Source organism: Hetaerina americana, unplaced genomic scaffold, assembly GCF_022747635.1.
Source record: "Hetaerina americana unplaced genomic scaffold, ioHetAmer1.1.p SCAF_4, whole genome shotgun sequence".
NCBI lineage: Eukaryota > Metazoa > Arthropoda > Insecta > Odonata > Calopterygidae > Hetaerina > Hetaerina americana.
The window spans coordinates 11,662,773-11,679,043 of NW_027286985.1; the positions used below are offsets into that span (position 1 = coordinate 11,662,773).

The following is a 16,271-nucleotide window of genomic DNA, read 5'->3' on the forward strand; positions in this document are numbered from 1 at the left end:
ATGAATAATTAGTGTGTGCCTATTAGCCAGAAACCACTGGTCCAATGGATGCATTATTAATAGATTTCATTCTCTCTCCCTTCAATGTAGGTGATGACATTTAATCAACTGGAAGAGTTTTCCCTGAACTCAACTGTACGTACCATAAGAGAGCACACTGGCACTGAGATCAATCATCCCAAACATTTTATGATATATATTTCAAAACAATTAATACTATTTTTCATTGGCATGAGTTAAGTGAATGATGATATTATGGTCATTATAGCCTTTACATTTTATAGGTATCTCCAGATGATTATAAGGCACGATACATGAAGATTACTGAGTGACAGCAATTTAAACTGTTTGAAATTTTTCAGACTGTTCAATGGAATGATCCATTTGATCAAGGTAATGATGAAAAAAGGCTAACTATTTTACAAAAACATATTAATGCCATAAAGGCAGGCCGCATTGCAATTCGGGACCACTTGCGCTGTCTGCTACAACATTTGCAGATATTTCATTCCATTAGCATCTATTTTAGCCAAATGGTCATTGATTTGCAAGTTGGTACTATAGCAATGCTCTCAAGGTACAGAATATAAGCACATAAGAGTAAAGAAATTTGTGAAAAGAAGTTTATATTGATTAAAATGCTACAGTAATTCTTTATTCTATTAAAATACATTTAAAATTAGAAAGACACTTTAAACTACACACTATGTCAGTATTTCTAAGCAGTAGTTTATAAGTAAGAAAATAGCTTTCTTTTCAGAGACCAGTTCAGAAAATGAAGTTCCAACCTTTCACATGCAATAATACCTGTTACAAAATGTGATATACATAGGGGTCATGCAGGAGTGTGAAATTTTTGACAGTGAAAATGCTGGCATCTAAGAAGGTTTGAAAGCACTAAAAATCAAATGCATTTAAGCAAACCACATTGATGAATAACAATTACCTTTGTCTTACTTATACAAATACATTACCAATCAATTCGAAAATAAAAAAACACACAATAATTCTAATATCTATTTCACAGTGATGACCAAGTCAACAAGCTAAGATTAACTAAAAATAAGTTTGATACTACTCGCTCAGTTACATCCCTAGAATATGAAACTAAGTTTATCAGTGGCTAAAAAGCAACAACAGTGGAAAAAGACATCAAAAGATCATCCTTAGAGAGCTCAACTTAAATAAATGCAAATGGGTGGGGATAGGTTACTTTTTAGTGAGAATGTCATCATTTTCAAGGAATCATAGGGTGGCAGGTTAGGTGAAGTAAAATAAATATCCATATTTGACACACAAGTTTCCAGCGTCATGAATTAAACTATAGATAAGAAATATATAAGGCAAAGAACACATTTATAGCCTAATTCATATTTGATTGAAATTTGATCCTTCCTTGGTGATGCGGTTCCAGTGAACACCAGCGCGGGAAAGTAGCTCGACCCCATTGAAATTAATTGAGTGTCCATACCGATGCTGTGTTCGGCGATGGCTGATTTCTCCAAGTTGGAGAAATCAGCCATCGGACCACATCATCAAGGAATCTATCGAAATTATAATGGCAGGGCGGAATTTCAACAGGGATTCCAGCTATTCCCTCAGCAACACATGGAAACCTGTGCTAATGGAAGTGAGAAGAGAAAGGAACAGAGCACAATGACCTGGTGACCAATCAGGAAGCTCCTCTTCCTCGGACCAATCAGAAGTCACCAGACCCGAGAGCGCATGTATATAAGATGGCCAAAAACAGAGTGGCAATCATCTACCCTGAGGACGATGCACGAGTCGGGCATCGAAATGCTGGCCAACATGGAACCCCTGATCCAGTGGAAGACCCGAGAAAACTTCAATCAAACTATTACGGCCGTATTGGACGATCAGGAAATAAAACCATACAGGTAGATTCAGAATGTTTACTGGATTAGATTGTTATGCATTATTCAAACGATTTGGTCGGCAAAACAAGTTAGGAAGAAATCAAAAATATAAAAGAAATTACATGGAACTCCTGTTAATTGCAGGTTCACACAATTAGGTTTTTATACGATTCAACTTTCATTCTATTCAATTATTTGGAAGGCCTATAGTTCCATACATTTTTTAACGGTAATTCATAACAGGGAAGATAGGATTACAGAGGGTAGGGGAGTTGCAGAGGTGGAGTAAAAATTTGACTGTACTCAAAAGTTAGTTCTGAATACAGAAGTAACATTAATCTTCCCATTGACATTAAATATTTGACCATATGCTACCTTTGCTGTAGCTCTGAGTTTGATTTTAATCCATTTTCCAAGTTGTAATCGTTTCTGCACATTCCTCCAATTTCACTTTGAGTGCATTTAAAAAATGATGTTTTGATCAGGGGATTTGTAGCTAGATTGAGTGGTACGACAAAATAACGCAAAAAGCTAGTCTACCAGTTATCACTGCCTAACAGATATAAGGACCTAGTTTGAGGCAACTTTCGCCGTGCTCAGCAGAGTAGGCTATTTTCTTTATTGCCAGTTGTACAGAGGTTGGGTGACCTTACATTATATTGCCGACCCCAGGGACGGCGGGGTAACGTCCTCGTCTGCTATTCCAAGGGTCGCGGGTTCGATTCCCGCCTGGGTGAGTTTCCCTCCATCTAAGGATTGGGTGTTTGTAAATGTGACCATTGCTATCGTTGTTAATAGTTTGATGTAAAGGCCAAAATGTGCTGTTTTCAGACTAATACTGAATAAATAAATAAAATAAATAAGTCAAAAAAGCTAAGATGTTATATGATCCTTGATTACACACACTTCATATCAATTATTAAACATTCAATTCCTTCTTAAAGTTCAAGACATTCTGAAATAAAACTTCAATTACGTGAGAGTATTCAGCACGAAGGTCAATTTGAAAGGGGATGATAGGGTTCACATAAATCTAGGCCCAAAGGCATTAAATTCACACATCACAGTAATAATGGGGGCCAGCTACATTCCCTGTCCCTCCAGTAGATCTGATACCCAACAAATCGCTCCCAGCTTCACTAACAGTTTATCTGAAAGATATCCCAAAATTTAAATTTATTATTGATTCTCTTTATGATATTTTCACTTTATAATTAACCTATAAAATTGATTAATATTATTAAATATGCCCTGAGACAGTATATATTTTCAGTTTTGAGGGGAAGTATGAGACCAAGTACAAATGCAATGACAGAGTAATGCAATGCCAATAAATCACAATTGCTATGAACAACAATAATACATAAAATATGATTTTCTCTATCCTTATCAGAAAGAAATTTTTCTCTCAAACCATACTTTTATTCACTGGAATTGATGTTTTCCCTGGGTTGACTACATTTCCTTTAGCCATTAGTATTTTTGTGAGTGTGATTCAATCCTATCCAGTAAAAATACTTTTGAATTTTACAATTTACCTTCCATGCCATGCAATATGCAACCTTGCAATTTAATACAGTTAACGAGAGAAAAAATGGAAGCTGGCACACTATAGATATCAGCTGATGAACGAGACTGTGGCCATCAATCCCCCATAAGCAAAAACACTAAGTCGGAATAGTTTTACACAAAAGCATAAAAAATAGTTCTTCAGTGCTGATGGCAGTGCTATCTACATCTCTAGCATTGCCAAAAAATAAGTACACTACAGGTACAGTATTTCATCAGAACATCTTGTTCCTTTAATGCCCCCAAAATTTTGGACTGTAACAGGATGCCTCCGTGGATTAACTTGGTGAAACACTTGGCTGGGAATTGAGGGATTTTGGTTCAAATCCTGGTCAACGCATATGATTTTCACGCTCGGGGAATTGTTGCCTTGTAAACCACGTTACCGGATGACCCTGCTAAAAATTACTGTAGCAGCATCTACCGCAGTTTCTTTCAATATGATTTCAAAAAGATTAAAATAAAATAAAACCATTTAAAATTAAACGTGAGCTGGAAATTATGAAAAATGTATTTGAAAATATAGGAACCCTTAAAATAATGGGAGAGCATCTTGGGCATCACTCATCGAAAAAAATTTATTTCCATTCTTATAAATGAAAAAAAGTCAATTTTCACACTTACTATACCATAAAAAAACCATAAACACAATTATCAACCCAAAGGTCGGTTAGGTAGGTGATGGTAGAGATCACCCAGTACTAAGCCCTATACGGCGTATGAAATTCACACATCAGGGTAGGGGGGCCAGTTCCTTTCCCTGTGCCGGTTATGGTTTCCCAGGATGATCTGGTAGCTGAATCATATAACTTGGGTTGAGCTGCAGGTGCCAAGACAGGTTTGCCCATGAATCGAACCCCCTCTGGTCAGCAGTCCAACACTCTACCCCTGGACTACTGCAACCCACTTATTATACGAACCATGGTCAAACAAAAGCATGATTTTGAACAAGATGCTGAGTCAATGTGTTGAAACCATGTTCAGCATATTGAATTAAGCATGAAAATTGCCTTTGGCAAAACCTTAAGAGTGTACAAGGTTAGTATAAAAAGTATCAGGAACAATATTTTCCTCGTATGACTGAACGTTGCAGCCAGTTTGCACCATGCAGTCTCAGTGGTGGGGGTATGACCTTCAACATGCACCAAGCGCCAATTGCCTGCAAGCATTGTTTCAGGCTAGATAGTGCTTTTAGTTGAACCCCTGTCGAGTGACTTGGTGCAAGCACAAAATGCAGCAAACGATTGAACAACGGTACACAGTCAAATTTTGTGTTGGACAGGAGAAATCAGATACGGAGACATTGGGCATAATTCGACAGGATTTAAGAATGAAAGCATGTCACAAACTGCAGTTTTTCAGTGGCACAAGCTCTCCAAAGATTGGGAAAATTTGGCAATGCACAAGATAAGTGCTAAACTCATCACTAAGGTTTTGATGGATGATAAAATGCAGTCAGATGTCTGCTTGCGAAGACCTGCAATGTGATGTGATGATTCCCCAACTCCCTCACAGTTCTGACTCGGTACCATCAGACTATTCCTATATAGTATTATGAACAGTTATGCCGTTAGTTCTCTTAAGGAAATACTACCTTGATCAAAAATTTCCCGGAATAACCACCGTGTGGCGCTCCCATCGTTCCGATTTGAGTTCTGTTTTTTTTTGTTAAATTGGTACATCTGTTGTTGATATTCCCTTTAAATCTTAGTGTCATAACTTGACATTTGCAAAAGTTACGTAGCCAAGAGTACATCTATCTCTGTGTGTGTTGGCGATTTTTTACAATTGCAGAAATGGATTTAAATTTGCAACAACGAACTTGTATTAAATTTTGCGTAAAAAACGGATTTAGTGGCGCACGGACGTTGGAAATGTTGGAAAAGTGTTTCGGCAACGATTCTCTAAAAAAAACGGTCGTTTACCAGTGGCACGAGCGGTTCAGAAGTGGTCGTGAGTCAATCGAAGATGATGAACGCAGTGGCAGACCATCGACATCGAAAGTCGGTGAAAAAATTGATAAAGTAAAAGAAATGTTGGTCAATAACCGCAAATTAACCATCAGAGAAATAGCGGAGGACTTGAACATTGCCTATGGATCCACCCAAGACATTGTGGTTAATGATTTGGGTTTCCGTCGTGTAGCAGCAAAGTTGGTGACCTCAATTTCATGCAAAAAAAGACCGTGTTGACGTCGCAAAAGACATCATTTGCAAGGCTGAATCCGATCCCACATTCATCAAAAGGATCATTACTGGAGACGAGACGTGGGTTTATGAGTACGACACGCAATCCAGACATCAGGCAAGTGAATGGCGTTCACCAAATGAGCCGAGACCAAAAAAACCACGTCGTTTTCAGTCAAAAAAGAAGGCAATGCTGACGGTTTTCATGGATTACAACGGTGTAGTGCATCATGAATTTTTGCCAGAAGGCCAGACAGTAAACAAAGAGTATTATTTGGGCGTTATGAGACGTTTGCGTGAAGCAATTCGCCGAAAGAGACCAGAAATGTGGGCAGAAAACTCGTGGATTTTGCACCATGATAACGCACCGTCGCACAGTGCTATCATTATTCGTAACTTTTGATGAAAAATGCAACAAATACCATCCAACAGCCACCGAATTCACCTGATTTGGCTCCCTGTGACTTCTTTCTGTTCAATCGAGTTAAAAAACCATTACGGGGAACGCGTTTTAGCAGCCGAGAGGAAGTAATGGAAAAATCGCAGGAAGCACTGATGGACATACCGAAAACCGAATATAAAAAATGTTTCGAGGATTGGATCAAGCGCTGGCATAAGTGTGTTGCAGTCGATGGGGATTACTTTGAAGGGGACAATATAGATTTAGATGAATAAACTTGTATTTTTAATTTTCTGAATAAATTCCGGGAAATTTTTGATCAAGGTAGTATATTTTGCAACCAGTTACCTAAGCTCAATGCTACTTATGCAACTGGTTTACTATCTGAGCTTAAGTAAGAAGAGAAAATAATTGGGTAGGTAAAAACAAAACATCAGCAAATGCCCACTCAAAAAGGCTTTCCCAGGAGTGGAAAAATTTCAAAATTTTCGGATATCCACAATTAATTTTTTATTGAAGAGAGACATGGTTTGCTTCAAAACTTTGAATTGATAATAAGTGTGACTTCCATTATATCATAATAAAATCTAACAGCACTGAATCTCATTCAGTTATGAATAACTGATCAAAGCACTTTTCCACTTGATAATTTTTTTTTATTTTACGACTGGGTTTCGATGATTACATCATCATCAGGTGATGAGGTGATGATGATATAATACATCAAAACCTGGTCATTAAATAAAAAAAATTTTATCAAGTGGAAAAAAGCTTTGATCAGTTATTCATTATGTTTGACTTCCACCACATCAACTCAAGCTACTCAATTTGGTCATTCAATTAATAGTACAATATAATCGAAATTCTTGATTCAAAAAGGATGAGAAGTTCTGTAAGAAATGTCTTTTTAGGGCGGCAAATCAATGTTATGCCATGAATGAGAGTTCTGGCACCTATTAAAACTAAGCACAACAATAATTTTTTAAAGTTTTAATGCCAAAATTTCAGCGAATTAATGAAGCTTCTTTAATAAAAAAAATGAGCGTAAGCCAGCATATCAAATGTAACCTAAATTTTGAATGAAAATAACTTGAGAACTAACAAACGTTACATGTGAGCACCACAAAATATCATGCTGTCATACCATAGATGTAACCGGCTCATTGATAGATATTTTCTCTTTGAAATTAAGAATTATGTAAATCATCACTTTAAAAAAATGAACAAGGTGGCATACAGAGAACCATTCAGAATTCTGTCAAAATTCAAATGCAAAATATGATGGAAAGATGTAAAAATACTACTTCTAAAGCATTATAATCATACTAAATTGAAATCAAATGTAATCATGCACATTAGTAATTAATTTATCAAACATTTTGAGATATAACGTAATTTAACCTAGAAGATATTGATCAAATACTGACAATTGGTAAATTAGAGATTCAATGAATACATTAAGTACTTTTCAAACAAAAAAATTTACTAAAAATTCCAGGTATGAGAAATAATACTAAGTTGATTCATTCAGTGATCATGAATTGTCACAAAGTAGGGCCTCCATTCCATTCTTTTGATTGAATTCTTAAAATTAGAGATTATTCATAATCAAAAGTCCCCGGCATTTTTCTTAAAGAGATCAGACTGAGCCATTCATGAATATGATAACTTGTAAATATGAAGTTCAAACTACATATTTATGCACCTGGTTTCAAGTTGTTTTTGCAATGCCGTCTTACCCCAAATACATGTCCAAACCAGCAAAAGCAGGAAAGAGAAGATGGCGAGAGCTCATGCACTTATTGTTTTGATGGGAGATTGGCCTGCATCTTCTTAGGATGCACTGTCTACAGTGCCATAAAAAAATGCATGCATGCAAAAAGTACATGAAAAAATAGCTTAAGACAAGTCAAGACATCAGCCAAATGCTCCTAAGAGGGATCAAACAGGACTGAGGGTGGCAAATGAGTTCTTAAAGAAAATGTACCACATGCCACTCATGCCTGACCAAGCACATTTACATTCATACTCTTAAACTAGCCACCCTGAGCAACCACATAAGAGCCAAACTATCCCTGGAAAAGGACCATTTCAACATAATGCTCACCACATTAAACCAAGAATTATTACCCACCACAACACTTTCTGAATTAATAAAGCGATGACTATATTTGACAATTTCTAACACGTTTTCTAACTATTTCTATTTAATAAATTACGGCTTTATTTGAAATGTAAGTCTAATCCCTTCTTTCAATAAAAACAAACCTGAGGAACAATTGGTGAAGGTAATTCAAGCACTGGAGGATCTTCTGAATCCAGTTGAGTAGGAGCGCGACTTGGTTTTATAGTCAGTGGTGTCCTAGCAATTACAGCAGAGACCTCCTCGGCAATCTCTTCACTGAACTTCAATATCTCATCCCTGAGTTGTGCTGTTGTCTTGTCCAATTTTTCTCGACGAGCACTCAAGTCTTCCAAAGCTGCCAGATGTTCATTCAATAAATGAACAGCCTGTCAATGATTTGAGAACGAGAAGTAATTAGACAACCAGAAGACAACAAGACAACTTTAATGGATAATTTTTTTAAACTTCTGCTAGAGCTGGAGGATGCACATCAGCCACAAATATTTAAAAATCAAGGATGTATAGAGATCAACACATATATCATATCAATTGGCACAATAGCTGTTGCATTTTTTAAAAAATTGAATACGTAGGTGGCAAAACCCTCTCTAATACTTCATATTTTATGATGCATGGTTGATAGAAGCAGAAAATGAATGGTGTGATAATGATGAAACACACCTCTCACTATTGCTTGTGCACTTAAATATTTGGAAAGTTTTGGAGAAGTTGCGCATAGTATAGATATGAAGCACTGATTGCAAACCAACACGATGATAACTCTTGCACAGTTTTGTCTCGTGATAAGCATGAAATAGAAAACTTTGAAAATTATGGCAAAATAAATGCAGGATTCCGTAACCATTTCAAATAGAAAATTCTCACAGCACTAATGCCGACAAAGCCTCTACTCCGTGGCAATTTCAATGAATCCTGTTGCTTTCATTATAAAAATATGAATATGACAAAATTATAATTGAGCATATTATTTAAAAATGTTCATGCAGAACCTGCAGTAAACCAACACACCAAAATATATATAGGCCCCAGTTATAGCATGCTTCAAAGACACCAAGCTTCAGTTGCAAGATGTAAATACATAACATGTCTGGAAAATATATTGAGCATAACAATAATGACTGAAGATGTGTATCCTCTGATCAATCAGGACTTTACAATTCCAACCACAACTGCAAATGAAATAGAATTATACTTCCATAATGAACAAAATGTATACATCAGAAATAAATTACTAAAATAGTAGACTTCATCATTTCATTATCATTATTTAATTTTTGTAACTCCTTTTACTCATTTATCATGAAATAAATAGAACCTGTTTGATATCATTGAAGTTGCTCCTCATATGACACAATCAAATGATAGGGTAAAAATCAACATGAAGGGAACTAGAAATTAAGGTTGATAGGGCATCATTTAAAGAGGTTTTTTGGACTAAATAATCAGATTCTCCCCTATTAAACCTATGGCTGACCACATTAAATGTATTCATTAACTTTCACTCAATGAAAATGTTAGGAAAAAGTTCATTATTACAGTTCAAAAAAATCAAAATAAACCTGCCAGTTATTGCACTCGAATCTTCAAAGTTAGGGAAAATAAGTGAGAGTCACAAGGCTGACTAGGCTAGATGATACAATAAGCACAAGCTTATAACATTACTACTTGTCCAGTGTCACAGGGAAAGCAGAGTTAATTTTAACTTTTCAATAATGCATGAATTGAAAAGTCATTTTGGGAGACTTTAGCAAAGGATCACTGCATAAAAAGCTCTTGAAATTTCTGCAAGTCATACACTATAGTAGTCACTTTTCATTTCAAATAGAGAGGACTGCTAGAACAGAGTTTCACTATTATCATGAGATGTCAGTTAAACAACATATTCATTGAAAATGACTAATCATCACCTCACATTGAAATTAATATGAGATATGACACACAAAAATTGCCGAAGCCATGTTTACTTCGAATGCGTCACATCAATATTGAATACTAGGCAACGTTGCTGCAAGTGGTCAATATACAAATGAATATCTAAAACTGAATGTCATATTGCATACAAGCAATATCTCACCAAAATTTAAGTGAGAATATGGCTTACAAAATGTCTTTTTAGATAAAACCTTTCCCATAACTTAGATTGTATGTCATTGCCATGGAATAAGTTTCATGAACTTAATCATGTATATAAAAATAATCTCCTTGGAAGAAAAGGTTTCCAATGAAGGTAATCATTCAATATACTTGTAGTTTATGCATAATATGCAAATAAAATGCTTGATCCTCAAACTAAAAGCTTAACTGTAACGTAATTTCAATTTATATTATAATACCTTAAGGAAAGAATTTGACTAGGTTCTCATTGGAAATCTTAATTTTTACTGCCTGAATAGTCTATTTCCTCCACAGCAAGAGAACATTTATTGCATCAGTTTTTAAAGGAACCTGACAATTTGAATACTCAATATTTAAAAAGTTTGAATGGGAATTCAAGCACAAATAATATAAAACAGTGCAAATCAATATCCCTTTCATTAATTTCCTTGACTAACATAGATGAAAAAGTATTAACATTAATGAATTTGATTACAGTACATTAATATTTATGAATTGGGATAACATAAGATCAAAAATACAACATTAATTTGCAAATACAATAACTTTATATTTAAACATAATGGTTCCCTGAGTGCCATTTAATTTAAGATTCTGTTCTGAGAAAAACCAATCACAATAGAAAATAACAAAATTAAAATGTTAGCACAAGTGAAACCTCTTCAAAAGTTTTTATGAAAGATATCATCATCACTACTTTCAATGAAATTTAATGGCCTCCCGTCATGATTATGTTAGATCAACCATCTCACTGCATTATGGAAGACTGAGTAGGCAGGCGAATCATAACATCAAGATGAACACAAGGCCAGTAACCTTTTTGCTGGAAACATCAATATTTTATCAAAATATGATACCATACAATTAAAGATGCATTACGATGACTGCCAATGGATAGATACCTCTTTGGATTGCATTATGAAGAGAAAGTCAAACAGAGCTAAAATGTTCAATAGCCTAATATTCACACTTGTTAAGGTTAGAGTTAAGGATTAGCATTGATACCCATCGATAAAAGAAACTTGAGAATATCCATGGAGCTACTTCGGCCCTTAGTTTTTAACTCATTGAAAGTTACAATACTGTGAATGGAGGCATAGATAACACATTAATATTTAGAGTACCAAATGATTCCCAATGTTTTCACGGAAATTGACATGCACACACAATCAAAAAATACCCAAGAGGAGATGAAGTACTCTTATCATTGGTAAAATTTTCTCAATTATAAAAGTTTGCCATTATTTTCTTATTTGTAAGTGTAAATTATCTTTGAATATAAAAGAATAAAGAGTAATTCAATGATAAAACAAAAGTATTTTAATATATTTACATTTCATTTATCATTTGCCTTAAAGCAAAGCGGTGCCCATCAAATCAATGCATGTACTAGTATATACGTATTGATAGAAGAAAAAGTATGAGCACAGCTGTAATAAAATCATACATGTGCTGCCAAGAGAGAAATGCAATCGAGATTTTTAAAAATACATGTTAATGTTAATTTATCACATCAGATGGGGCTTAGCACATTACTAACTTAAGTCATGCCTAAAACTATGACTAACCATTATCCCAAAATGAAAAATAATCTATGCGAACTTCCTCCCACAGTAAAATGTCATTGACAGGTTACTCGTAATTTTGAAAGGAAAGGTTAACTAAGGTTTAACTGTGATGTTGTCTCATTCAATTAAACAATTATTAATTAACAAATCACTTAAAAAAGAATAATCATGAATGTACATACATATGCACAATTTTACCTTTTAGGATACTTCTTCGACATGAATTTATAATAATGTTTTTTCAAAAAATGTTTATGTGTCTAGCAACCAATCTAGCAAAGTACTAATGATGTTTATCCACTGTCGTAGATACAATATACCTCTTTTAAGACATGTTACCACAATATGACAATACATACTGTGAAAACCATGCAAAGCCATAAAAATGTATAATGAATCATTAGTTTCTTGGATGATATCCTGATAATTATGACATTATGAAGTACCTACATTGACATAATACTCTGTAAGTCATAAGAATTATAAAATAAGTGACTTATGAGCCTGCAAAATTAATTTTCTGATAAATAAAAATAACAATAGTGACATATTTTAATTGTTCATAAAAAATAGAAGTTAATACATGGGCCATGATAAAATATAGGATATTATCTAATTTGAGAGCACCAATATGTAATGGTTCCACATTTTTTAAAACTGAACAACATTAAATTAATTTTAATACTCTCTCACTACACAGTTGGAAAATTTTGAAATATTTTACAGCAAAAATATACTTTAAGCGAAGTAGACACTTACCTCACACATCATTAGAGTTGATTCCCATGTGCTTGGGGGAACCACTTCACCCGAGGTATACTGATCAAATTCCTCCTGAGACATATTGAGTGACTCTGCAGTTAGGTTCTCTATAAATGACACAGCACAACACTGGAAGACAATAATTTGGAAAAATGTGTTCATCAATACCAAACAAAATACACCATTTAGTAGAAGAGAAACAAAAGCTACATATATTTAGTAATTAGCCTAGGTGTGAAAAAGTATTGCAAGTTCAAGAGAGAATGGCATGCCTCACATTACTGTGGAATCCCTTAAGATAAGAAATTAAGGAATGACTACTACAAAATGATAAGGCTCACTTCCCCAGATACTTAATTTCACCCGCTTCTTGTGTGTGATTTCAATTCTGTTTTCGTATGATGGGGCAAAAGTAAAACTAATAGATTCACTTATTATAATAATGACTTCATATCATCTTTGTCTGGTATTAGTATCTTATAACTGGTACAATTAATATTTCCAAAACTAATACCATGGGGAAATTTCAATGAACACTGGCAGCTTTCTCTGGATGTACACCAGGGACAACCCCTCAGTGTGTGCTTATACCAGCGGCACATTTAAATAAGTGGGATCAATATGTAACAAATGCCACCAACAGGGAAATGCATAAAAATTATAATAAAATTTAAATTTCGGTCTTATACTCTTAGAGTGTACACCAATTCACATGAATGAATAAATATCTTACGGCCTATAAGATAACATTAAAAGAATTTGTAAGACTTTTATTTGTCATTTAACAATAAAATCTTAATTATGAGTCTATCACTGCCTGATTAACTCCTAATTGTTTTGGCAGAAGATTTCACATTGCCTTTTCCTACTTCATTATTGTTGACAAATAACTGTAGTTGATAAAAACAAAGTAACAAAATTCCAAACCCAGCTTTTTAATTCTCTGTAACCACCAGTGTGTGATATGAGCAAAGAAGTTTGCAGATCAAAAGTAAGTGTGAAAAATAACGACATCTACCCCATGTGAATATGATTATAAGATGAATAAAGTATATTATTATTATTGACTTTTTGTCATCAAAGCATGTAAAGGAAACTACACAGCTAATTTCTTACTCAAACAATGGTCTTCTATAGAAGCAACCTACATAAAACAGATGAACTTGATAAATTTACAAAATCAAAAGTAATTTTATATCCGTGCAACTCTTCTGTTTGTATTATGCATATGATGGCACAGTGAATGTATTCAATCCAGTCATGGCAAAGTTAATGCATGTTTTGCCATTTATAATATTAATGACATTACATTCCCTGGGTATCGTCACTAATCTTCTTACAAATATTTGCATCTATGCGCCACAATCTTCAATATACTTTAAATTAAAAACAAACAATAACAGAGTCACTCGAGAAAGAATACACCAGAACGGGCAGCATTTGTAGGTATATATGTAAACACTTCAGTTCACTAATCTTTTCTGGGACAGATCGATGCACCTGAATTTTGGCCGAGTTGCCTCAATATTGATTACAACAAAGCTTCACACCTTTTGTGCATGCATGTGTGTATTTATCCATTCATTTATTTAGTTATTTCTTTCCTCTAGTCATACATTAACAATGTGCCCCTGGGGTCATGATAAACATTAACTGGTCACCAGATTTCCTATATACATAGCCAACAGCTTCCACTAATACCATATCCAAGATATGACTGAACTCTATATAAAACTTAGATATTCCAGCAGGTATATCATCTACTACTCTAATTGAAATCACCAATTTCCCGAAAAACACTTTTATATTACTACTGAAAGCACAAAAATAGCCACCATGTTGAGTACATTTGAATAGATTTAAAAAAACGGCCACACTGAAGTCATGACAGGGTGGTCACTTGTTTTTTAAACTTCCACTTCTGACTTTTTCCAATTATGCCAACAATCTTACTCTCTCTTCCCAAATTTTATCCCAAGTATTTGGAATCCTGATATAGTTTTAATTTACTCCAGGTTTTACATGTACAACGGCCTACAAAAAATGGAGTTACAATCAAAAGGACCATCATCCTCATTGGTAATTCTTAATTTGCACATCAAATTCCAGACTTCAACAAGAAATTCAACCCTTCTCCATAATTTTCGAAGGATATGAGTAATTGCAGACTTTTTTCCAAATATCCTGACTGAGTGGCCACCCAGAAAGTTAATCTTAACTATGATGTCACCACAGTGCAAATCAAGAAGAACAAATTAGAATGCATGCAATTTCAATAACTTCTTGAGAGCTTCTCTCTCCTAGTAATTGCATTCTACTGCCATCCTAAAGAATAGTTATATCACTATGGAAAAGTACATTCCAGCACAAGCCATGACCAACAAAATCTTAGACTCCAACGAATTTTTTATTTACCATCCTCATGTTTGATTCTTGAAATATACAAACACACAGTTCCCATGCCTGAGTTTACACTGATATTTTGCAGTTATACTGGTTTTGGGGCAATCTCTTTCAAAGCAATTCTCTCCCTATAATTTTAGAAATAATGTCCTTTCAAAAACAATTTTTTTCCATTGAAACATGAGCCTTTGATTAGGGGCAGGACAATTTCTTTGCAAGAGTTGACAATGAGAGCGTCAGTATTTACATCAGTGCATTGCTCATTTAGATACTGTTCAATGGTATTCAATATTTCAGTTGTAGTCATAGCTTTTGGTTCACTCCTCATTGAAACACAATTTTCAGCACTTACAAGATTTGTAAAGTAGTATCCTCCTTCACCAGACAGCAGACGGGCAGAGTTGCAAAACCGAGTGACATAATGAATGTTGCTCTTGAGACGGGGAGGGTTGGCTTTCAACACAACAAATATCAAAGCTGGCAGGAAGTCATCTGCTGATGCTGGACCACCTTGTGATCTTGCCAGTAATTCTAGAATGGTCTGACAGCAGCCAACAACACATGCAAGCTTGTCTTGTGGAGCCTTGGCAGAATCCATGCCTAGTATATCTTGAGCACCAATGAAAGAGCAGGAACAACAATTAATGAGTAGAAATGAATTGCAAGAATTCACAACATATCCCTAAGCTCACTTTTTAAATCGCAAAGAGGGCAGGAACCAGAGGGGTGTTCAGCAAGGTTATTAGTCCCTATGGGTATTAACAGGGTATATGACACAGTGAACCACAAGGCCTCAAATTTCCTCAAGGCCTAAATTAGAGGGCATTACACCCATTTGAATTGATCTGCTCAACAAATAATTCAAAATTTCACATTTAATTTGTTGCATTGAGTTAATCTATCAGCAGCTAGTCTTTAAATACTAATGGTATTCATAGAAACATTTGATATTAATTGGTACCTTCAAGTTTAGGGCATACACAACAATTACACTCGTACATTTTTTCCATAGATGCAGTCTCTCACCAATGCTCATCAACAGGATTAACTTTTTTAAAATACACTTTTATTTCAAAATGCACTAAAAGAAGAATATTAATTTTTCATTGGTTGCAGTTGAATATTCATGCATGCAAACAAAAATAAAACATTAGGAACTTACTTTTTTTAATGTCATAGTAAATTGTTAAGATAAGACTGCAAGCCAAAGTTAATGTAGATGATGAGGTACTCAGTTATGGGAAA

At 34.7% G+C, this 16,271-nt stretch overlaps 1 protein-coding gene across 3 annotated transcripts in view; it reads right to left on the minus strand.

Annotated features, from left to right (window-relative positions):
- The window catches only part of Rabex-5 (Rabaptin-5-associated exchange factor for Rab5), a 32,395-nt gene that overhangs the window by 13,171 nt on the left and 2,953 nt on the right, over positions 1-16,271 (minus strand). For all 3 annotated transcript variants that reach the window (XM_071589952.1, XM_071589950.1, XM_071589951.1), the window contains 3 exons: positions 15,379-15,635; positions 12,621-12,752; positions 8,301-8,543 (listed from right to left, as the gene is read on the minus strand). In XM_071589952.1, the coding sequence (XP_071446053.1) occupies positions 8,301-8,543; positions 12,621-12,752; positions 15,379-15,635 (632 nt within the window). The remainder of the gene's footprint in view (positions 1-8,300; positions 8,544-12,620; positions 12,753-15,378; positions 15,636-16,271) is intronic.